Here is a 25,172-nt window from a genome sequence, read left to right as displayed (position 1 = left end):
ACGAAATCATGAATTCGAGCGGTTTTCGGGTCGACATGCATATGCAAAACATTCCATAACTTCAGAACGGTGTACCCGGACGTCGCAAATTTGGTCTCAAAATATGCAGGAGACTTCAATGAAAAAAGTCATGAAACGACACAGCAAAATCTTTGCGCGTTGCGGAATCGTGGCGCGAAACGTCCAGGGGGGGTCAATTTGACCCCCCCCCCCAGTTAGAATAGGGTTAACATATGTCAGAAACAAGTCAAAGAAATGTGCACTTTATCCAAAAAGTGAAGTTTTGTGAAATTCTCCTTTTATTTTCTTTATATAGTTGTACGCACATGACATCATACACTCTAGTAGTCTTCTCATCAAGCAGTGACTGCGCAGATACTTTAATTCACAATGATTTCCAGAAGGATTTGAATGCATTCTTCCAATAATGATTATTTCCTCACCAGCGATCTCTCACGGTATCATGTCCCTTTCACAGCTTCTCTGACATTCAGCCACTCTTTGATAAGATGGAGCCACCAGATCATTTTGAATTTGCTACTGCTAACATTTTCTCGATATTTCTGCATTTGACATTTGCAAAGAGCATCATCAGATATGACCACACGATTTTCAGTTTCTCACCATCCTCACACTATGAATATGCATGTTGAATTATTCTTGATGCTCTAATGGGTCTCACATTATAGGGCAGACTAGTCCTCAGTTGTTATTGGCCAATCTTGCAGACAAAGTCAAAACCATGCCAAAACAGAGGCACTTTCATTTCAAATCTTTAGCGATGCTGTATGTAGAAGCCCATGATTCAGATATCATACTCATGAAAGTGATAAAAAATTCTGCAATTCTGCCACACATTTCCATGAACTCGCCCTGAATGGCTCATGTAATTTCACCAGGTTGAAGGAGAAAATGGGGAACAAGTGCTCATTACCAAATTAAAGCTCTATTAGGGTAGAACTGAGAGAATATGAGTGCTATGTTGCTGTTGTGGTTGGAGCTGCACTGTTCTCTTCATTGTACGATGATCCATTCTGCATATATGCTGATCCCAAGCCATAGAGGTGACCGCAATACTTGTCATCATCAATGTTATCTTCAAAATAGCACTGTCAAAAAAAAAAAAAGAAAGAAAGAAAGAAATAATAACATGGTAGTAGGAAGAAATGAACAGAAAAAAAAAAATCCTTCCACAACAGTCCTGGCATAAAACGCTTGATGTTTAAACAAAATAAATAAATAAATAAAATAAAACAAAAAATCATAATCAGTATTCAACTTCCCCACAAATGAAATTATCATAAACTTAGAAAATATTGTTAGTATACACTCTTTCAGTTACATATCAAATGAGTGTTTATCATAAGTACCTTAAAGAAGTGTCCCATATATTTTGCCAGTGTAGGTATGAATACTGAAAAGAAATGTTCATATAGTGCCCCTTCTCACATGTCTCTGACATGTTTTTTGCCCATTCAATCATTTCACACGTTCATTATAAAGGGATATCATATAGACAAGTACAACTGTATCAGTGCTCAAAATATCTGTCACAGTGGTATGTTTGATCTGTGCAGTGCATATTTTCTGACTTGACACCCACTTCTGTCACATTACAAATTTACAACCAGTCCCTGCAGAGATAACCAAGCAGAACAATTTTTTATAAATATATATATATATATATATATATATATATATATATATATATATATATATATATATATATATACTAGGTGTTTCAAAAACATTTCCCACTTTTGATTCTTAATAATTCAAAAAATATATATCAGATAAACACTGTCAATGATATGAGTGATAGCTGAATAGTGTACAATTTGGTTGAAGGTGGTTTAAATATGGAAGCATAAATCAATTTCATGAAATCCATGATTAATTTCACAGTTAGGTTCCAGACTTTGCTCTATTTTCAACCCTCTGTACAAAATTTCACTTTGCACAGGGGTCAATGGGTGTGTATGGGAGTGTGTGGTTAACACCTTGACAATGGTCCTGAACAATGGCCAGGGTTTGAATGCTTCATTATTTATTCATGAGAAATTCCACTATCACAACTAGTCTTTATTCAGCCTCTGGCAGTATCTGTGTAAAGTCAAACGCCTGTCGATACTGTCGTTGAGTCGCGACAGTGCTCTCCCTACTTCTGAAAAACGAAATTACAATGCCTTCCTTCTGTTCTATCGTAAACGTGGCGACAGGAAGCAAAGAAAATCAATTAGAGTATATATACACTTGTGTATATGGAGCCTTAAATAAATCTACTGTGAAACATATCGCCCCAATGATAAATGCTGCTGAACTCTTTACCAAAAATGATCTCTTTTTATCGAAAAAGCGAAAAATTTATCAGACTATTCAATTAGTTGACAGTTGTATTAAAATGAGGAACTGAAGATCATTTATGCTTATTTATATCCCAAATTTAGTGATATGTGAAGCAAAATTTGAAAATGATTGCCAGCTGGAATGAAATGTGGTGTTTGCAAGCACTTTACCGTGCATGAATTCAGACTAGCAGTGCCCAGGGCAATCCACATGAATTATTGATTAAACATTCATGTGCCAGGGAGCGCGAGACTGACGCCTAGTCAACAGGTGGTTCAGGCATGTCCATTGTTCAGGGCCATTGTCAGCACACACTCACATACACATCATTGGTTCCTGTGCGAAGTTCAATTTTTGTACAGAGGGTTAAAATTTGACCAAAATCTGAAACCTTACTTCAAAATCAATCTTAGATTTAATGAAACTGATTTATGCTTTCACGTCCAAATTACCTTCAACCAAATTGTACACTATCCAGCTATTACTCATATCAATGACAGTTTTATCGGATGAATAGTTTTTGAACTATTAATGATCAAAATTGGGAAATGTTTTTTGAAACACTTAGTATATATATATATATATATATACATATATTATTTATATATATATATATATATATATACACACACATTTATTTATTTATAATCAAACTCTATTAGATTCACAAAATATTCCACAAGTTAAACAAAACCAAAACGAACATCATTTATTCCCCCATAAGTTACATGTTTTGAACAAAAGTAAATAATCTTTAGGTGTCGGGGATAATTTGTTTCTTTCTGCAAAAAAAAAAAAAAAAAAAAAAAAATTATTCCATAGACATTGCAATAATAATAATAATAATAATAATAATAATAATAATAAAACAATGATAATAATAATAATAATAATACAGTTAACTTCGGATACCTCGAATTCGTCGGGACTGAAGAAAATGGTTCGAGGTACGTGAAATTCGAGGTACGCGAATTCGAGGCACGCGTACGTACGTCGAATTTTCTTCGACTTATCCGACGTTTATCGATGTTCAACATGGTATCTGTTATAGTGCCTACCGATTGTTCGCATGCTTGTCAATTGGAATTGAATCGATATTTTATATGAATGAATTGAATGAAAATCGGAATTGAAATCAGAATTTCAGAAATGAAGATTTTGGTGGCCCTATCGCGCCACCAAAAAAGTCGGATGTTTGCCTTTACTTTTGAAAATGAACAGCGGTAACAATCAGCTCCGTAGGATACTAAAATAAATGTCGGATGTTTGCTCATACTTTTGGAAATGAAAAACGATAAGACTCAGCTCCGTATGGTGCTAAAACTAATGTCAGATATTTGATTTTGCGTTCGGAAATGATTAAGGACAACATTCGGCTCCGGAAGACACTGAAAATGTCAAATAGTGTATTTGCTTTGACGTTCGGAAATGAAAAACAATATTCAACTCCGTACGATGGTTAGATAAGTGTCGGGTGTTTCCTTTACTTTCGAAAGGAAATAGCAATAACATTCGGCTCCGGAAGATGCTGAAATAAATGTCAGATGATCGCTTTTATGTTCGGAAGTTCCAGTAACATTCTGCTCCATACGATGCCAAAATAACTGTCTGATGTTTGCTTTTAAATTTCGAAATGAATAACAGTAACATTCAGCTGCATTCAATGGTAAAATTAATGTTTGATGTTTGCTTTGACGTTCGGAAATGAGTAACAATAACATTCAACTCCTTACGATGATAAAATAAATGCTGGATGTTTGCTTTTACGATCGAAAGTAAATGGCAATAACATTCAGCTCCGGAAGATGCAAAAACACATCTCGAATGATTGCTTTTACGTTTGGCATGTTTGAAAGTGAATAGCAGTAATATTCTGCCCCATGATGCTAAAAAAGTATTGGATATTTGCTATTACATTTCGAAATGAATAACAGTAATATTCAGCTACGTTTGATGGTAAAATAAACGTCTGATGTCAGCTTTGACGTTCAAAAATGAAAAAACAGTAACATTCGGCTTCGTACGATGATGAAATAATATTGTCAGATGATTCATTTCACTTTCAGAAGTGGACAGCAGTAAAATTCGGCTCCGTACGATGATAAAATAAATGTCGTATGTTTGAAATGAATAACTGTAATATTCTGCTTCGTACAATGCAAAAATAAATGACAGATTGTTGCTTTTACATTTGGAAATGATTAACGGTATTGATCCGCTCAGTTAGATGCTGAAACAAATAGCGGATGTTTGCTTTCACGTTTGGAAATGGATAAGGATAGCATTCAGCTCCGTAAGATGCTAAAATGAATGTCGGTTGTTTGCTTTTACATCTAAAAATGATTAACGGTAATATTCGGCTCCGTAAGGTGCTAACAGACTAATAAATGTTGGATGATTGCTTATAACAAATGAATAACGGCAACTTTCGGCTCTTTACAATACTACAACAAATATCGGATGCTAACAGATGTCGGCAAATGCTCCCACTTTTTCATTTCAAACGTAAGTTTTGACCTCCTAAATTTTTAGGGATCAACTTTTATAATAATCTATACGACTATTTGCTAAATCTTAAAACACAAAATAAGATGATTGGATTTTCTAATTTTAATTTCGAGTAAATTTGACCACCAAAAAATAAAAATCAGTGATACTGGTGGCCCGATAAAAGTTAGTGTGGAGCCCTGTCTATTCTATTCTTTATTATGCTTGGCCTATACTTTCACATCATATTCCACAATATTTTCATAATCGCATTGCTGAAAAAAAAAAAAAAATCAGTGCTTGCGTTCTCGGGGAAGAATAAATGAAACATACTTCGTGAAAGGCAAAAAAAAAAAGTTAAGAAAAGGCACTACGCAGGAGATTGATGTTTGGACAGTGGACCGTGATTAATGCCAAAGATATAACTGTCAACACCCAACACCTACGCAGGTGCGCCACGACGGTTTAGAAATCTATGCGCGCGGTATGACTATCATGATCAAGAAATAAAACACAGTGGTTAAAGAAAAGAAGATGATGGGCAGAGCGTTGTGCTATCGTAAGCACTCCATTAGCAAGGGTGCTATGTGCATACCGTGTACGTATGTAGGTAGGTGTTGGGGATTTTTCTCGTCAGCCGTGTACCGGGTATTTCTTTGGGCGCGCGATTGTTCTGGTCGGGAATACACTATTTACAGTCGAGTGTGAAAAGATTTGTGACATGTCTTCTTCGCTGTCCACGCGCGCTTAATCGGAAATGCTGAGTGATGTTGCAATTCGATTCAAGCTACATGCTGGGAAAAACAATAAGTTAATTAAGATCGGGACAGTAGATTTCACTTCGAGGTAACAGAACTTCGAGTTATGTCTTCGAGCTACGCGAATTTTAATACACGGAAACTCCATAGGAACAATCGGGACTTTCATTTTGCCCCCGAGGTAAGGCCAAAAAAAAAAAATTGTTGCATTGGCGTAACATGAGATTTTCAAATAGGGTCGGTCGGGCGGATTTTTTTTGCTACCTGCATTTTACGTGTAAAACTCGTGCTCAGCTCAGTAAACAGTTACAACTGCTGCACCGAATGTGCTGTGTTCATCTATTCTACAAATCATTTATGAGGCCGATATTACTGGAATTATACCCCTTCACAGAATTTAAAGATGTTGAAATCCCTATCCTGAATGTTTTCACTTCATATTTTACTATTTTGACTTAGATAAGATAGATGCAAATTGACCCATATGTACGATCTTTTCATCGCACACGGCGATCTCTATTACAGTCCCACATATACAGATTCACGTAAGTTCTCCACACAAGAAACCTATGGCAAAACTGTGCACAATACATCGCAGTCTGAATGCTACGTATACACTGAATAAATCTTGTTAGAGTACGTGTCCGTGTTGGAAACAGATGACGTACTGATCAAGGAAGGCTTATGCGAGGCGCTAGATCTCTCCCTCGTACATCCGATATCCCCAGAGCCGTTTCCACTTCCGGGTTTGTGCGATCACGATCGCAATCAACAAGATATTTGATATCGATAGCAAAAAAAATAATAAAAAAACATGGGGTCGGCGGAATTTTTAGGGTCGGGCGGGTTACGCCAATGCAACAATTTTTTTTTTTTTGCCTAAGTGATATTCGGCTTATCCGACGTCGAGGTATCCGAAGTTGACTGTAATTGCATTATATGGCGCTTCATACTGGCATTTCTAAGCGCAATAACACAAACTACTTTTTAAATGTTGTACAGAACCAGAATATTTGTTCCAGCATCGGAGTGGTGCTGTTTCTTGAGCATCAGTGAGTATTTTGATTTACAGCAGTGACGTGACAGGAAATGAATATCTGGAGCTATAACCATAAAAAAAAATATATATATACATTGTATGTGATCATATACCTAGTTTCCTTTCCTGCTAGATCATTTTTCATTGGTACTCTCTAGGTTTCATGATTGTAACCTAATAAAGGTATGAAGGTATTTACCTCTCTCATTTTAAGGAATGTCTGGACAGTGAGGAGGCTATCACTTCCTGCTTGGTGTTGGGGTCCTATCCGCTGGATCTAATGTGAAGAGATAGACAACGTCAAATCTTGACATCATTTACCTGCAGAGTGATATTCTGATCATTCACACAATTTATGCTTGGTTTTAATCATCAAAGTTAGAATATGGACCAAAGGAAAAAAAAGAAAGGATGTTTTATTTTGAATATGAATACTGAATGCCTGTGTTATCATTTGCAATGGGATCGATTAGTCTGAGGCTGAAACATTTGTCTGTAGAGTATAATATTGCACTTTGGCAAGGAGGCTTGGAATAGCTTTAGGCATCATGTCATCACACGTTCAAATTCATTATCATCATCGTTTTCCTGAGATTAAAACTAATAACTTTTTTGATCTAAAAAAAGTACGAGGATTTCCCTCTTAAGAGAGAGTTTAAAACAACAAAAGAATCTCGCAAAAGTTAGGACCATCCATAGCTCATTCTAATAGAAACCAGTTCACAATTAGCGTTATCAGTCTACAACACCCCTTGAACCTCAGACTATTCAAAACATGGATTACTTGGTACAATGTAATCTTCTAATTAGGAAAAGTTGAAACCAGCCAAGCAAAAAATTGATGCATGTAATTTACATGTCAGTGCTGCATGAATGGCTTGTTTTGCTGCTAGTAATACCCAAACATGACATGCCAAATATCGGCAAAGAATATTACATTTTGTCTGAAGTTGAATATTTGTGTTCTAATAAGTTGTAAAAACAGAGTAAAACCCCCAGGATTTAATACATTACATGTACTTTCTTGGTATAGATGCATATCCCATTGAAGACTAGTCCTGCTATATTCTGGCAGGAGTCTATGGGAAATGTGTGTTATAGCAAAATAAGCTTGTCCTTGACAGGATATTACTGAGACTTTTTCCATTTACTGATTCTCCATGAGAATAATGCTCATGATAAGTGAGACTGGAAGCAGTGACCCACCTGGAGCATGTCTGCTACTTCTTGTAGACCTCCCTTCAGGTCCTTACAGCTCTTCATCAGATATTTCACATCATAGATGCAAGGGAAAAAGATGCGAAGCAACTCAAAGAACTCTGATTCCTCCGATGGAAGATTGGTGGCGGTCATAGCTTTGATCAGGTAGGCAAAGTCATAGCTACTGCTCAGGTCATAGAGATAAAAGAAATGAAGCATTATCTCTCTCGGTTACTAGTATATCACGAGTTATATAAATAAGCTCTTCCTAGCAGTGTTTCATTGCATATCTAGACAAAATTACATTCTTGAAAGTTCCTGGGTTACAAAGGGAAAATTACTTGTAAAAAGAGAGGCACACACATAACCCTTTAGAATAACACATATTGTAGATGCAATACATCTTTTTTTCAAAAATTCTATCATCTGCAAGCAATTCCACACATAATCAGTAAGTCTGCAAGTATTTGACCTTTTATTTACGTTTGGATGAAGCTCATATATCTTGACTACTAACCAGGGATGTCCCTTTAATCCTCGCTGCACAGAAATTATATTTTAACATTTACTCCTATCCATTATACAAATGTGCCAATGGATTTAAGGGGTAAGTCCACCCTATTTTTTTCTTAATTGAACCAGAAAATGAGAGGAAAAGGATACTGATAGTTTGAAATTTGATTACTGTAAAATTGTGAAGGTATGACAATAGAGAAATTGATGACTCTGTGATGTATCAAACAAGCTCATCTTCCATTTGCCATGAGCATACAATTCTCTCATTTTTTTTTTTTTTTGTCTGTGTTTTTTTCCTTGTGTATTGCTGACAGAACATACTTTCCCCATGCAGGGGCTGTACAGAAAAATACTTTTAAGACCATATTCAGGATGCATGTACGTGACCAATGCCATTCAAGCATTTTGTTAATTTTTTTATTTATTTATTTTTTTTTTTGGGGGGGGGATCTTTGAGATATGACAATTGTCATGTTCGGCAACTAATTTTCTATTCATTTCAACCTTCCATACAAAATCTAATTACCTCTGGACATTAATATATGGCAACACGGCTAAATATAATATTTTGAAAGGAGATTTTAGTGACCTTTGACCATAAAAAAGTGTGCTAAAAATCTAATCAGTGTATTGACGTCATGAAAAAAGTCATGAGGTGTTATTGCTCAATTCCTGGTGGGATGTGGATGGACAGACAATGCACATTTAACAGCAATAACAAATACATATATACATATATATATGCATTTTTTTTCACAAACCCCATCTCTCCCCTCCCCCCCCCCCCAACGTATATGCTTAAGACACACTTTTAGGATGTATAAGCATTTCAGAAAAGAGCCTCAAATCATATTGCATAATCAACAGTACGTACACCTTGCCTTGACGCTCAAGATGTGGTGCCATTATTCCTCAGATTCATTCTGGGCAAGCTATGCTAAAGCCATATTTTGTGCCCTTTTAGCTTTTAGACATTTAATTACACAGTTTAGTTCGAAGTATCATTTTACATGAGGTTACTGGATGCACTGCATGTACATTGTATGTTTCCACCAATAGTTCCTGCCAAAATATTCTTTATAGCAGTCACTGGATAAGAAATCTTGTGACCACCTTACCTGTGAAATGTGACCCACTTGACATTCTCATTCAAGACCACACCCGATGTCATGAGCAGCTCAGCAAACTGATCCACCTCAATGCCTTCATCCTCATGCTTCTTGAACTGGATGCCAGACCCTGAGAGAAGCTCAATGGAGTCTTTGGCATACATGTCTTCACTGGAACAAATCATATCATTTCACAAGAGGACTTAGATTAAAAACAGACCAACCTAACAAAACACAAAGTGGTTTGGCACTCATTTTTGCACTAGAATAGACAAGACAAAAAAACAACAAATTCCTCACTTTGTGCAATTACACTGCCGAAGAGAACAAGGGGTACCATCTTAGGAGAGAACAACACGAAAAACATTCTTCTGGTAGGTTGCCATAACAACATACCCATTCATGCACCAAAGGGGCTGTTAAAATCCATGCACAAAATTGGTGAGCGGTATGTCATTCTGTTTAAAGTATTGTGCTTGTGTGTTGAGTGTATCAAAAGAATATTACTGCAAGAGCATTAATACAGAAAGGTTGTAGGGGTAATGTTAGGGTTATTACCCAATTGGCTAGGGTAGAATTTGACAAAAGTTACCACGTTGTTGTACTTTTTCCAATCATGTGCTATATTTCAAAATATAATATTTGATAGAGAAAACAAACAGTTGCATATTGTCCTAATGGTCACCTTCACTAACACTTACTTTGTATGGTACCCAGTATACCATATTCCATCAAAATCCAAATGAGTACACTCTCAGCAATACAAAAATTGTCATAACACGAAAATGTCACTACACTGTCATGTTTATGATGTTAGAGCATAGCTTATATGGCATGACACATGACAGTTGGTCAAAAGTGTTGCATTCACTGGCAACAAGAGAGATCTCCACTGTGACTTAAGCATGGATTTCGTCCTTCACTAAGACCCCGTTTACAGTGCGAGGCTCGGCCACGGCTGAGCCGCGGCTGAGCCCTCCTTCATTTCAGTGTAAACAAGCAAAAGGCAAAATGCGAGGCCAAAATTGGCCGCGCATTTGGCCACGCTTTTGAGGTGGTCTCGGCCTCTTCTTGGTGTAAACGCAAACTGGGCCAAATGCGCGGCCAATTTTAGTCTGGCTTCCAGACCCTCTGTCCGTACTATTTCGCTATTCACGATATTAACCCCCTCAATGTCGAAAACTAGTATAGTTTAAGGTGGTTTTGTCCTGCAAAGGATTTTTCCTTCGGCAAAGGCCTTTGCCCGAACGGCGACTTCCTCGCCACGGAATCCAGTTGGCAAAGGGTCTGAAAGCCAGGCTATACCAAATTGTGTTTGTTTACAAGCAGAGCGCCACTACGACAAAATATTGAAAGGTTTGAATTAAAAGCGCGGCCGAGCCCAGCAGTGTAAACGGACAAAATTGTGAGGCTCGGCCGAGGCCGAGCCGCGGCCGAGCCCGGCCCAGCACTGTAAACGGGGTCTAGAAGACTGGTGCATACTGCATGACAACGGTGGTTTTCTTCTTCTTCTTCTTCTTCTTCTTCTTCTTCTTCTTTTTCTTTCTTTCTTTCTTTTATTTTTTTCGTTTCAGTTTTAGTTTTGGGTTGTTTTTTTCTGAATATTTGTACACTGGTAACAGAACATCATAATGCCCCAGACCAGCATATATGCTATGAAAAAAGAATGAAATAATTTTTTTTTTTTTTAAATATAGGAAACACTCATCAAATTTACTCTGAATTATTTCTCACAGTTGATATGTTCCCACTGTAAAGTGAATTGGAAACTCACTAATATTTTGGTGGCTTCTAAAGACAGTACTTTCACTTCAACTTCACACTTAGGTTCCAGCGACGTTGAGAAGGAAGAAAGTTCCATCTACATTCAAGGAACTGTATCAGCCTCTGCCCTTATAACAGAACAGATTTTAAGCAACATTGCACATAAGCACAGACCTGAGATTGAATCTGAAGTTGAACTGAAATGTAGATCCTCCCTTTGGAAAGTTGCCTTGTTCATCACAGAATGTGATTCCCAGCTGGATGATTTTCAACAGGTCCACATTGCAGCGGTGAAGTTGGTATTGGTACTCTGAGTTGGTGCGAAACTCACCCAGTGGCCTAGCTACCACACCAGGGAATTCTGTGTCCTGCATTTCAATCACAAATTACATTATAGCCAACATCTCTCCTCTGCTGTATTAAGGTACATTTCCACAATTAAAGGGGCCCTTTTTAAAAGGGATGTCCAGTTATTTTCTGTTTCCTTTGTGCATTTACCATCCCCCCCCCCCATATAATATGATCATTTAGAGCACTTCAGTGAGAGACAGTTTGTCCCAAAATCACTTTAAACAGCAATCTATTAGAATTTTTGTCAAAATGATCATTTTAGGGCAAACTTTGTAGACTATGGACATATGGACATACCCATCACTATTGCAGATGATTGTCAAGCAGCTCACTGGATTTCCACTAATTTAATTCACTAAAAACAACACAAAGTAAGAGGATAGAAACATTAATCTTGTTAGTACAGAATATAATCTCAAATAATATCAGTTTTCATAAATACTACATGTGCATACACAAAGGCCTACATGTAGATGTAACCAGTAAAGTGTAGAAGAGAGGAATATGTTTGTAAACATGAATAATCATAGGAACAGTGTGCACAGAAAACCCAAAGTACAAACACTTGCTCAAATGAAAGCCATCAGTCAATCATTTCCTCAACAATTATCCTTATGGGATCTTAACTTACATTATGGGTAACCTATCCCAATACATACATTGGTAAAGAATTGGGGGAAAATATACAGGTATAAGTATCATGTAGGTACTTTTTTTATGGCAGCAGATTGAAACTTGAATATGTCTTGAGGAAAAAGTCATCCCCCAAACATAAAATACCGGGTAAACAATGTAAAGTTTCCACCTGTATACCTCTCTGATGTGACAAAAGTTTTGTTGTTTTCTACAATAAGCCCTATATCATCAGAACTAACTCCATGTCATTACATGACAGACTGTTCAGATGAAATTATGCATCTTACTAATTTCAGCAACGGCAACAGTATCTCTCTAAATGGTAGCATTGTTGTATAATGTGGATGGTACATGTAGGTTGTAGACTCTTATGGGTCCAGTGGTTTGATTCCTGCTCAATGCATACCGGTATACAATATAATCTGACCAGAGTGTTTGCCCACTGGGCTGAATGCATAAAACAAGCAATTGCTTCACGCAAAAGCACAAGCTCGTCTAGCAAAAGGTCTAGCTCTTGAAAGCAATTGCTTAAGGACGTTCCTCAGTTGTGTTTGTGCGCATCCTAGCTGCGCAGGTTGGCAGTGACGGTTCACGTGCCGACTGTACGCGTTACAATCTGTACGTACTACGTAAAGTTAAGCGGTCCTAGCTGCATATACAATTTGTACATGGTCGTGGTAGCACAACACTGATTGACGGAATCGGGAAGCTTGGAAGTGGAACTGAGCTGTTTCCATTTTCTATCCATAGATCTGTTTTGTGACATGCAGTTCATTATCTGTTCATCAACGTGGTCAAATTGTGTGCTAAGGTACCTAGGGCCTATAGGCCCTAGTCGGGAAATACTAGTCTACATACTAGACTAGAGGTGTTCAAAACAATAACGACAGCAAAACAATCATATGACACACATTTCATCTTTAGGTCTAACAACTAAAACAATCTGAGTATCTCTGTTAAAATCTGAAATAGATCTAAACTTGTCATTACTAATACAAAATACTGTTTGTTTGTTGGGTTTTTTTTTTTTGGTTTTTTTTTTTTGGTTACAAAATACAAGGTCACGAAAGTACTACCAAGCATGTATTTATCACTTTCACCATTCAGATATTGATTTTTGAATACCAAATCTGGTGTAACAAAAGGAGAATCAAAGAATTATAATTCCTTTTTTCGGAGGAGGGGGGGTACTCAAGGTACATACATGTATCCATAGTTCACAACACGCACTGCAACAACCCACACATGCAATATACAATCAACGTCATTATATCAAGATTTGTTTTGCCTTTGGAGGACCATCAGACTAATGCCAAAACTCCCATTTCCTTATATCTATTCTTCTTCCTCCATTATCACTTTCTGCACATAGTTACAGCAAGTGAGTAAAACAAACAAACAAGCATGTCAATGTGGAGTTTTCCACGCTTGCGTCCACAATCATTATGGCTGTGTGAGGGAAATAATAACAAAAACGCACACGGACCTTCCTTTCTGAATATTTTTCCACCATATCACTGCAATTGTGACATGTTTTTGTGGGATTTTTTTGAAAAAAAAAAAGAAGAAAAGAATATGGGGTTTTGAGTGAACCGCATGAGATTCATGCATCCTAGCAAGGTACATCCCTGCATTGGTTCCTGACCAGATTTGGGGGTCTTACGATGATTTCTGTCGCAAGGAGGTTCTGCTAGCACATGAACCCCCCATTTTTACAATTGTTCTGCATAAAAGTAACCCTTCTTCTACAATATGATAAAGTTTCGTAAAAATGAGATGGGTTTAGAATGTACAGCATGACATTCATGAACCCCATCTAATCAGGGCACCCACAATATGTTTATAACCAGATTTGGGGGTCCTAGGATGATTTCTATCATATGGGGGTGCTGCCAGCACAAAAACGAGCATATGAACCCCCACTTTTTATTGTTTTTCTAGAATTAGTAAGACTTCTTCTACAATTTGGTCAATTTTCGTGAAAATGACATGGATTTTGAACGTACAGCATAAGATTTATGAACCCACCCTCTCAGGGCATCCCTACATAGGTTCCTGACCAGATTTTGGGGGCTTACGATGATACATGTCGTATGGGGGCGCTGCTAGCACAAAAACGAGCACATGAACCCCCACTTTTTATTGTTTTTCTGGAATTAGTAAGACTTCTTCTACAATTTGGTCAAGTTTTGTTAAATTGACACGGGTTTTGCATGTACATGTACAGCATAAGGTTTATGAACCAACCCCGTCAGGGCATCCCTGCATAGGTTCCTGACCAGATTTTGGAGCTTATGATGATATATGTCGCATGGGGGCACTGCTAGCACAAAAACGAGTACATGAACCCCCACTTTTTATTGTTTTTCTGGAATTAGTAAGCCTTCTTCTACAATTTGGTCAAGTTTCGTGAAATTGACATGGGTTTTGAATGTACAGCATAAGTTCTATGAACCCATCCTGTCAGGGCATCCCTGCATAGGTTCCTGATCAGATTTTGGGGGCTTACGATGATATATGTCGCATCTGGGCGCTGCTAGCACAAAAACGAGTACATGAACCCCCACTTTTTATTGTTTTTCTGGAATTAGTACGCCTTCTTCTACAATTTGGTCAAGTTTCGTGAAAATGACATGGGTTTTGAATGTACAGCATAAGTTTTATGAACCTTGTCCTTTAGCTCACCCCTAACAGAAAACGTCGAGAAGGATTTGAGAGATTTCTGTGCTTTCTGCCGCGTGAGGGCGCTGCTTGTTCAAGAATGAGAGTGTAAACCCGAACTTTAGAACCTTTTCCTCGTTTTGAATACCCTTTTCTGCAATTCTTGCAAATTTGGAGAGAATAACACGGATTTTGAAAGAATTATGGGGATTTAAGTTTGTCATTGCAGATTTTGCTGCCAATCATGGTGTTAATCCTGTAACGCTATCATTTTGGTACAGGACGGCAGATTAGTCATAGTCTTCAAAGTCCCGTAGAAGAAAAACGAGCACATGAACTAGATGGTTTTATTTACAATATTCGGGCTTCAGATGGGTCAAAGTTACGGTATGGAAAGTTTGAAGAAAATGACATGGACTTCACTTTAAAGGACAAGTTCACCTTCATAAACATAAGGATTGAGAGAATGCAGCAATATTAGTAGAACACATCAGTGAAAGTTTGAGGAAAATTGGACAATTTATGCAAAAGTTATGAATTTTTAAAATCTTTGAGTTGGAACTGCTGGACGAGGAGACTACTACAGCTTGTGATGTCATATGAGTACAACAGTATAAAGAAAAGGTAAAGAAAATTGAACATATTTCCATTTTTTTCGCATAAGAAAAGAGCATTTGGTTTGCCTCTTTCTAAAGGTAGGGGGAATGTATATTACCCATAACATATGTCGGTAACGAGTCAAGGGAATGTGTACTTTTTTCAAAAGATGAAATTTTGTGAAATTCTCTTTATATTTCCCTTATATTGTTGTAGTGACGCATGTGACATCGTACGCTGCAGTAGTCTTATCATCCAGCGGTTACTGCACAAAAACTTCAAAAATTCATAACTTTTGAACGGATTGTCTGATTTTCCTCAAACTTTCAATGATGTGTTCTACAAATATTGCTACATTTTCTCAATCCTTATGTTTATGAAGGTGAACTTGTCCTTTAACTGAGGAACGTCCTTAAATCCATATGCATGTCATGTAATCCTTTGCTTGCACTTATGTACCTTTTGCTTGTCCCGCACAAGCAATTGCTTGCGTTTTCAACAAAAAGGACGTCACGCCTGTGCGAACACAAGAACAAAGGCGAGTGTGACAGCATATATTTGAAAGGGCATGTGTGTGCAGAAACATTTCCTGACATAGCAGAAGAGCTATGAAATGACACTCATAAATGCACACACATCTATACACACAAATGTACTGGCTGATTCCCATCACTTCCTGATCTCTCAGATCGCAAGTGGACAGAGGTCTCCTTGCTCTCCACCGAAGTCAGACATCATACCTGTTTTACATCACATTTTGCAAGCTAACCACTGGACATTCCCGTTGTTCAAACGGAAAAGTTTCTTACACTACTTAGGAATAATTGACTTGTAGATTTATACCACTCCTGCACAATTGTAGTCTTTCTTTTATGAATATGAAAATGATACTTAAAGGAGAACATCCCAGTTAAGCAAAAGCTCAAGCTCATTTTACAGAGCTTGCAAAATCTTAAGAAATTGTTAGCAAGAACAAGCAAAAGGCATGTTTTATGCATACATGTTTAAGTAAATGCTTGGTCTCTAAGCAATTGCTTGCGGGCAGCAAGCGATTGCTTGTGTTTGCTAGCAAAAGCTCCTGCTGCAAGCAACTGCTTGTTTTTATGCATACGGATTCAAGTAAAAGGCTAGCACAAGCAATTGCTAGCGTTTATGCATCCAGCCCATTATGTCCCTCCTTGACCTGTACAATGTATGTGTGTAAAGATCTATAGTGCTAAAAAAATATGATGAATAAATAAATTAAAAAAAATAAAAAAAACTTGATGTCTGGGTAAGAATATCAGCTTCATAGAATACCACTGTAATATTCAATATGCCTCCTCACCCTCACACACACAGACACCTTTGGCATGAAAGACTGTATTATCAAATTATGCAAAATATACAACATATTAAATAATTAAAATCATACTAAATAATTAAAATCAAAGTGTCATCTAGGAAAAACTAAAAAAATGATACAAGACATCATGGAACAATAAAAAGAAGTGGGGTAAATAGGACGATAGCCTAAAATTTGACTGAAAAAATACAGTTGTAGGAAAATCATACTCTCTCTTCTAGAATAACAGAGTTTCTTACCATAGCTACGTATTTGTATTTCTGGGTGATGACTCTGATCTTCTTGAAGACATCCTCTAAGTTGTTTGTCCAAACATCCACAATAGAGGGTTCATTTGTCTGCGTTGGCATTACGATGACTCCACTTTTCTCCTTTTCCTTTGTCTAAAGTTGCCACAGAAGATCCACTGGTTCTTGTTTTGTTTTGTTTTTTTTCTCCTTGAACTTCCTGCTAAAGCATTTTCTCCATGCAATGTCGCCAGTCTTTTGAGTTCAACCTACATGTATGACATATTGTGACAATCACAAGTTAAAAATGGGCATTTCCACTGTAAAAGGGTACATTTCAGGGATGTAACTTTAGTTCCTGTTTTCAGCGTGCATTACCCCCAATACTGTAGTACAGTCAACCTCGCGTAAGTCGACATAATTGGGACTGAGCAAAACACGTCGACTTACGCGAATGTCGACTTACGCGTAAGTTGACATTTTGTCGACTTATAAATGAAAACTAATTTCCCCTGTACAGAGTAAGATTTGGATCACGATGCGGATCGCTACCCAAATCTTACTCCTTTTGCCGCCAAAACATGCCTACTGACATCAGCAACAATAATGTTTTAGTTCATGCACAAATCTCGCGCGGGTTAGTAACGACAACGCACAATTCCCAAATCTCTATAGAGATTTTGAGCGAGCGGGATCGGAAACCTAGGCCCGTTTCTAGACACTTTACGTTTTAAACTTGATTTGAAATATCAAACGCAAATTCCCCAAAATTGCATTAAACTTTGCGATTTAAATTCAAGTGCGTTGCTGCGAAGATATGCATGTGATTTCGCATGATTCTGTCGAGATAATTTTTCAGTGCCGACTGAGTTGAAATATGTGTGATTTTCCTTCCCTAAGTTGCCATATTTGTTCTGTTTGGATTTGTATTGCCATGCTCTGAAAATGAATTGTTCTCGCGCTCCGATTCGCAACATTACCGCTCTGTACGGCACGGGCCCGTCTGAAATAAAAAGAAGAAGAAAAGTCTGTTTGAAAACGACATCTTTCGGACAACTATAACCCTCGTAAAAACAAACCTCTTTCCATTGTCGGACTGATTTAACTTTGGACTGAGATTGAAACCTTCGGCATAGCGAACTTTAACAATAATTCGTTGTCATTTTTTCATTGACATTTTGTGAAGCAGCATGCGTTTCGGCAGTTTGAAACGTGTGAATGTTGCGATGTCTTTTCCCTGCAAGTGCAGACTAAGTTCGGTCACGGCGAAAGTTCCGTTACGAAATAAAAAATAATGCGAGCCTTTTCAACCATAACGCACTTCTGTAAATTTTTATGCGTTTAAACGCAGTTTCTAGTTTCGGACAAAACCCGCAAGTCTTTTCTGCAACGCTCTTGCTTTTTAAATACAGCGTTGCTTGTGATTTGACGGACTTGCATTTGATTTTTAGAGTTGCGTTTAAACGCAATTGAGTTTAAATTTCATACAATTTTCTAGTTTCGTATGATTATCAAACGCAAGTCTTTTCAGCGTTCCATGTGATTTGATGGACTTGTATTTGATTTTCAGAATTGCGTTTAATTTTTTATTTTGCTTACGAAATGAAAAATAATGCAAGTCTTTTAAACAATAACACACTTCCGTAGATGTTTAGAGATGCGTTTAAACGGAGTTTCTTATAGTTTCGTACAAAAACCTCAAGTCTTTTGTGCAACGCTCTTGCGTTTAAATACAGGGTTATGTGTGATTTGATGGACTTGCATTTGATTTTTACAGTTGGGTTTAAACGCAATTGAGTTTAAGTTTCCTATAATTTTCTAGTTTCGTATGATTATCAAACGCAAGTCTTTTCAACGTTACGTGTGATTTGATGGACTTGTATTTGATTTTCAGAATTGCGTTTAATTTTTGATTTTGCTTACGAAATGAAAAATAATGCAAGTCTTTTAAACAATAACACACTTCCGTAGATGTTTAAAATGAAATGGGATAAACAGACCCAACACTCTGTCAATAAGGGTACAAGGGCTTTAAACTTCATAAGAAGGAATTTCCATCACTGCTCCAAAGCAGTTAAAGAACGACTTTATCACACCTTAGTAAGACCTCATCTTGAGTACGCATCCATAGCATGGCACCCCGGCACCGCCAAGAACACCAAATCACTTGAAATGGTTCAGAGGCGTGCAGCCCGTTTCATAACCGGAACCTACTCCAGAGAGTCTAGTGTCACTAACATGATGACCACACTCAGCTGGATCCCCCTGGAGGACAGAAGACAACATCTACGCCTCATCAGCTTTTACAAGCTCATCCATGGTGAACTTGACCTAGATCTCCACAAATACGCCTCAAAGAAAGTAACCAGGCTACGGCGGACACACGACAAGCAGTATGACCCCGTATCGACCTTCATCTCCACAAGCCAGCTAGCACACTCATTCTTCCCAGATGTAATTTCCCTTTGGAACAACCTCCCAAAAGAAATAATATTATCCAAGAGTACAGAAGTCTTCAAAACCAAACTAAAAAAGTCAAAATTTTTCATAAAATAAAAGAAACTTGTGCTACCACTCTCGTCAGCCCTGAGTTACCCTTCCTAGCGGAGGTCTTCGGGGATAACAACTACAAGGTACAAGGTACAAGGTGTACAAGGTACAAGGTTTAGAGATGCGTTTAAACGTAGTTTCTTATAGTTTCGTACAAAAACCTCAAGTCTTTTCTGCAACGCTCTTGCGTTTAAATACAGGGTTATGTGTGATTTGATGGACTTGAATTTGATTTTTAGAGTTGCGTTTAAACGCAATTGAGTTTAAAAAAGTTCCCTAAAATTTTCTAGTTTCGTATGATTATCAAACGCAAGTCTTTTCAGCGTTCCGTGTGATTTGATGGACTTGCATTTGATTTTTACAGTTGGGTTTAAACGCAATTGAGTTCAAGTTTCCTATAATTTTCTAGTTTCGTATGATTATCAAACGCAAGTCTTTTCAGCGTTCCGTGTGATTTGATGGACTTGTATTTGATTTTCAGAATTGCGTTTTAATTTTTGATTTTGCTTACGAAATGAGAAATAATGCAAGTCTTTTAAACAATAACACACTTCCGTAGATGTTTAGAGATGCGTTTAAACGCAGTTTCTTATAGTTTTGTACAAAAACCTCAAGTCTTTTCTGCAACGCTCTTGCGTTTAAATACAGGGTTATGTGTGATTTGATGGACTTGAATTTGATTTTTAGAGTTGCGTTTAAACGCAATTGAGTTTAAAAAAGTTCCCTAAAATTTTCTAGTTTCGTATGATTATCAAACGCAAGTCTTTTCAGCGTTCCGTGTGATTTGATGGACTTGCATTTGATTTTTACAGTTGGGTTTAAACGAAATTGAGTTTAAGTTTCCTATAATTTTCTAGTTTCGTATGATTATCAAAACGCAAGTCTTTTCAGCGTTCCGTGTGATTTGATGGACTTGTATTTGATTTTCAGAATTGCGTTTAATTTTTGATTTTGCTTACGAAATGAAAAATAATGCAAGTCTTTTAAACAATAACACACTTCCGTAGATGTTTAGAAATGCGTTTAAACGCAGTTTCTGATAGTTTCGTACAAAAACCGCAAGTCTTCTCTGCACCGCTCTTGCATTTAAATACAGCGTTACGTGTGATTTGATGGACTTGCATTTGATTTTTAGACCTGCGTTTAAACGTAATTGAGTTAAAAAAGTTCCCTACAACTTTCTAGTTTCGTATGATTATCAAACGCACGTCTTTCAGCTTTTCGTGTGATTTGATGGACTTGCATTGGGTTTTCAGAGTTGCGTTTAATTTCTAATTTTGCTTACGAAATAAAAAAGTAATGCAAGTCTTTTCAACAATAACGCACTTCCGTAGATGCGCGGAGATGTTTTTTAAAACGCAGTTTCTAGTTTCGTACAAAACCGCAAGTCTTCTCTGCAACGCTCTTGCGTTTAAATACATCGCTCCGTGTGATTTGATGGACTTGCATTGGATTTTCAGAGTAGCGTTTAATTTCTAATTTTGCTTACGAAATAAAAAAGTAATGCAAGTCTTTTCAACAATAACGCACTTCCGTAGATGCACGGAGATGTTTTTTAAAACGCAGTTTCTAGTTTCGTACAAAACCGCAAGTCTTCTCTGCAACGTTCTTGCGTTTAAATACATCGCTGCGTGTGATTTGATGGACTTGCATTGGATTTTTAGAGTTGCGTTTAAACACAACTGAGTTTCAGGTTCGTACAATTATTTTCTAGTTTCATATGATTATCAGACGCAAGTCTTTTCAGCAACACACTTGCATTTAAATGCAAAAGTTGCGTGTGATTTGATACACCTGCATTTGATTTTTTTTTTTTCAGTTGCATTATTAGTTGCACTGTAATAAATTTTCTAGAAAGGCCCCAGGTTTTAATACCGCTTTGGAATAATCAACGTCAGAATATTCGGATTTACAAAAATATTTCATGTTCGGATAATGAATACCTACTGGGACATAGTTAAGTGTACAAAATTTTTGAGTTTTGAGAAAAACGAGAGGGAGAAAAGGGGTAAAGTGAACTGCCTTGGGTACTACATGTAATACTCCAGTGTAAATGAGTGTATGCCCTTTCTATATTCTGGCATACAAGACAATGGACGCATGGCGCGAACGCTACCGCGCCGTACACTAGCGAATTACCGAGTAGAAATGCAGCGAATCGGAGCGGGAAACAATTCTTTTTCAGAGAACGGCGATAAGATTTTGAGTGAAAAATTATGTCGACTTAGATGAGGGAATTAACACATATTTCAGCTCAGTTGGCACTGAAAAATCAGGTCGACTTACGCGAGTTGTCGACTTATAAATGTCGACTAAGACGAGGAAATTTTCAAGGAATAACAAAGGCAAAAATCAGGACTTTTTTATTGTGTCGACTTAAGCGAGTTGTCGACTTATGCGATGTCGACTTAGGCGAGGTCTACTGTACGATCTTTTAGAACAGCATGATGAGAGAAAACTTTGCTCCTAATAGAATTTTTGCCAATATGAAAAATATTGGCATAACGTATGCAATGCTGGATGGACACCTAGATGTCGTACTACTTAACATATGAAGGTCAAAAAAAGGAATGCTCACTGAAAATTTGTTGTTTTTCGACTGAATGACCTAACAGTAAATTAAATAGAAAAGAAGCACTAGTGTACTTTCACACCACCTTATATGATTTCCAAACATGCACAAACTCACTCTAAATATTCTACAACAAAGAATACTTGCATCTGAGTGAAACCGTAGTCCGCGAAAAGTGGAGTATTCGCCTTTTTTACCCTTATAATTTTACTAATGTCAGAATGACTCGATCGCAGCTCTCACTCACGTAGATCGGTGGTATGGTACAAAGACATTCACAGCGAGGGCTTGGACAGTGGAGCAGTTAGTCGCTTATGAGTAATCTGAATGTAGTGATCGCAGTGATTTTTTTTTGTGTGTACAGTGTATGTGTGTGAGAGAGAGAGAGAGAGAGAGAAAGAGAGGGTGTGTGCTTGAATAAAATGAAATTGTGAAAAATGTGACTGCATGACAGGGGTAAAAGAATAATATACAATACTGTAGAAACACAATGAAAGGGGGGAGGGAAATTAATAAATGATAGCCACTAAAAAGGCAAACCTGGAAACAATAAAACAAGATTTATAAAATGTCAAATACTTAAAACAAAAAAAAAAGACAAAGGAAGGAAACGGATATATGGATGTAGAAAAAAAGGGAAAAACAGACTGAAAAAGAAAAGTGAATAATATAGGACTATGAGAAGAGATATTAATTGAAACAATGAAAAGGAAGGAAACAGAGAATCATACAAGTTAAAAAGGAAATAAAGACAAAGATACATACAATGTACATGTACAGTAAGAAGGAGACAGTCTAAGAAAAGATATATTGGAGAGGAGAGAAAGGCTCAAGGGTAGATGGAAGGAAAGATAACCAAAGTAAACAAAGAACAGATCTTGGCAGAAAGTAAGATTGAACAGGAAATTGAAAAAAAGTTAGACAGGAATAAAATAAAAGAAAAAATAGATTAATAGCATTGGGAAGGAAGGGTAAATTTAGGAATACTTTGAAAATGTAAGAAAATGAACAGAAGGAAAGCTAAAAAAAAAACATAGAAAGATGTATGGGGATGCACACTGCAGCAAAAACACACACACACACTCAACTGCAGTGTACAGTACATACAATCGCTACCGCAAGATTTGGCGGAGGTAGAGGGAAAAACAAGTTTAGCTTTTCAAAGGTGCTGTCGTGTAGAAAGAGCTGCTGCGACTGCTGCATTCAGATCAACCGCTCGACAGTCACTGCATGCGCTGACATACCAACTGTTCATGTACAGAGCTGCATTTCAAGCGATCAGTTAATTCCGGCACTCGTATAAGTGTCAAAATGTAACTTCTACCACTTGTACCAGACATTGCAGAATCACACAAAATTATTTAAGTTATTTAACCCTTTGTGTGCAACATTTATTTCCTCTCCACCGCCATAGATTTGTGTGTGAAATTTGTGCACATTTGACTCATTGGCCCACAAAAGGTTGATATAGACCTAGAACCCCTCCTATCTAAGGAAGTTTGTGCATATTTAGTAGAGATCATTTTTGGGTGGTGCAAAAAAGTAAACTAGCACCAGCAAAGATAGTACCTAAAATTCTGTTTAACACTGTGTTTTATACCATTTCAGGCATACTCGTGAAATACGCCCCACCACTGCCCGTTATTTCTAATATTTTTTAGACTTAACGAAACGTCAGTTGAAGGTGGTGAACGCACGTAACAACATGGGCTGACAAAACTCACATATTTGTCTGTCCATGTTACCCATGTTTATACAACACCTAAAAAGAATGTAGCTATCCGATTGGTTGATTGCCCATCACGTGACATTTAGTTAAAAGTTCCATCGCACACTGTGGCTGTCAGCTGTTCAATTTTGCTTGAGCAAAAATGGATAGCGCATGGCTGACGTCACCCATTTCCATTGATCCCTGTGTTAAACTCACGATTGACTCAAAGTTTTTGTTCCACTGCACGGCTCTGACGTCACAATAAACATGTGCAGTGCGCACTCAACAATTACAAGCGCACTTTCATACTAGCGCGTACTTTTGTCACTCATTTTAGTAAATAACTTCAACCGAGCAGTTTTGCACGATCGCGTAGCGTGTACATACTTGGTGAAAGATGAGGCGCACTATTCAACTCGGCTTTGCCTCGTTGAATAGAGTGCCACTATCTTAAATCTCGTGTGAAATCTTGTAACTAGTTAGATCTATTTCATCTTATTCTTACTCGTGGCCATTCACTATTTGTATAATGATGTAATCATGTACCGGTAGGTTCACCAAGTAGATTTAGAATATGTATTAGGATTGTTATTGCATTGCGCTTTTGTTGTTATGCTGGTTTAGCTCATTAGGTCATTGTATGTGCAGACATTGGAGGGGGGGAAAATTCAAAACCTCTGCTCCTCTACACACATAAAGCAATGAAGTTTAATCTAGTTTAATTCTATTATGTTGAGACCGGAATACAACAGGACCTGTCCTCTACTTCCGTATCAGATTAACTGCGACCAGCCCAAACGCCCCGGGATTAGTAGTATCAGATTTACTTGCACTTGGTGCCCCAAAACATTCCCATGATTCAGAACGTTTATTCAAAAGTTTATATTCCACTAACCTCGTTTTCCCCTATTTTTCTAGTTCTAGCCGCGCAAGCCTTCATTTTATACATCGACAGCAAATTAACCTTGATAGCTACAGGTATGTAAAGCTCGTCTCTCTATATTTACTTGCACTTGGTGCCCCCAAACTTTTTTTCTTCCGCGATCTGCCAAAATCACACACGGATGGATATACTATGTCAGGTTCCTGCATACTGTAGCTTGCGAGAGATCACATGGGAAGTAAAACCAAAGGAATGTCTCTCTGAGTACCGGCAAGGTTGCAGTCAATACCAGTATTGAGGCATCAGGAGCTTTGAAAGGAACATAATACGCTTGTTTCATCAGAGGGGGTTCAGGGGTGTCAAGTTTGTGAATGAATCAACAGGGCTATCCCAAGGTAAAAATGCTGATGTCCCCTGGGG

General features: G+C 37.5%; 1 protein-coding gene across 2 annotated transcripts in view; it reads right to left on the bottom strand.

Moving 5' to 3' along the window:
- Positions 1 to 233: 233 nt before the first annotated feature.
- The window catches only part of LOC140234609 (CCR4-NOT transcription complex subunit 7-like), a 28,257-nt gene continuing 3,318 nt past the window's right edge, over positions 234 to 25,172 (bottom strand). The window contains exons 1-7 of one of the 2 annotated variants that reach the window (XM_072314637.1): positions 22,406 to 22,469; positions 17,049 to 17,305; positions 11,394 to 11,587; positions 9,465 to 9,626; positions 7,837 to 8,014; positions 6,830 to 6,907; positions 234 to 1,109 (exon numbers count right to left, since the gene is read on the bottom strand). In XM_072314637.1, the coding sequence (XP_072170738.1) occupies positions 978 to 1,109; positions 6,830 to 6,907; positions 7,837 to 8,014; positions 9,465 to 9,626; positions 11,394 to 11,587; positions 17,049 to 17,159 (855 nt within the window). In that variant the 5' untranslated portion in view covers positions 17,160 to 17,305; positions 22,406 to 22,469 and the 3' untranslated portion in view covers positions 234 to 977. Of the gene's footprint in view, positions 1,110 to 6,829; positions 6,908 to 7,836; positions 8,015 to 9,464; positions 9,627 to 11,393; positions 11,588 to 17,048; positions 17,306 to 22,405; positions 22,470 to 25,172 lie in introns of those variants that run through there. The other variant, XM_072314636.1, reaches the window with a different exon arrangement.

Source organism: Diadema setosum, chromosome 11 (assembly GCF_964275005.1).
Source record: "Diadema setosum chromosome 11, eeDiaSeto1, whole genome shotgun sequence".
NCBI classification, from domain to species: domain Eukaryota; kingdom Metazoa; phylum Echinodermata; class Echinoidea; order Diadematoida; family Diadematidae; genus Diadema; species Diadema setosum.
Note: the sequence above shows the minus strand (reverse complement) of the source record. Positions and strands in the feature narration are given on the sequence as shown.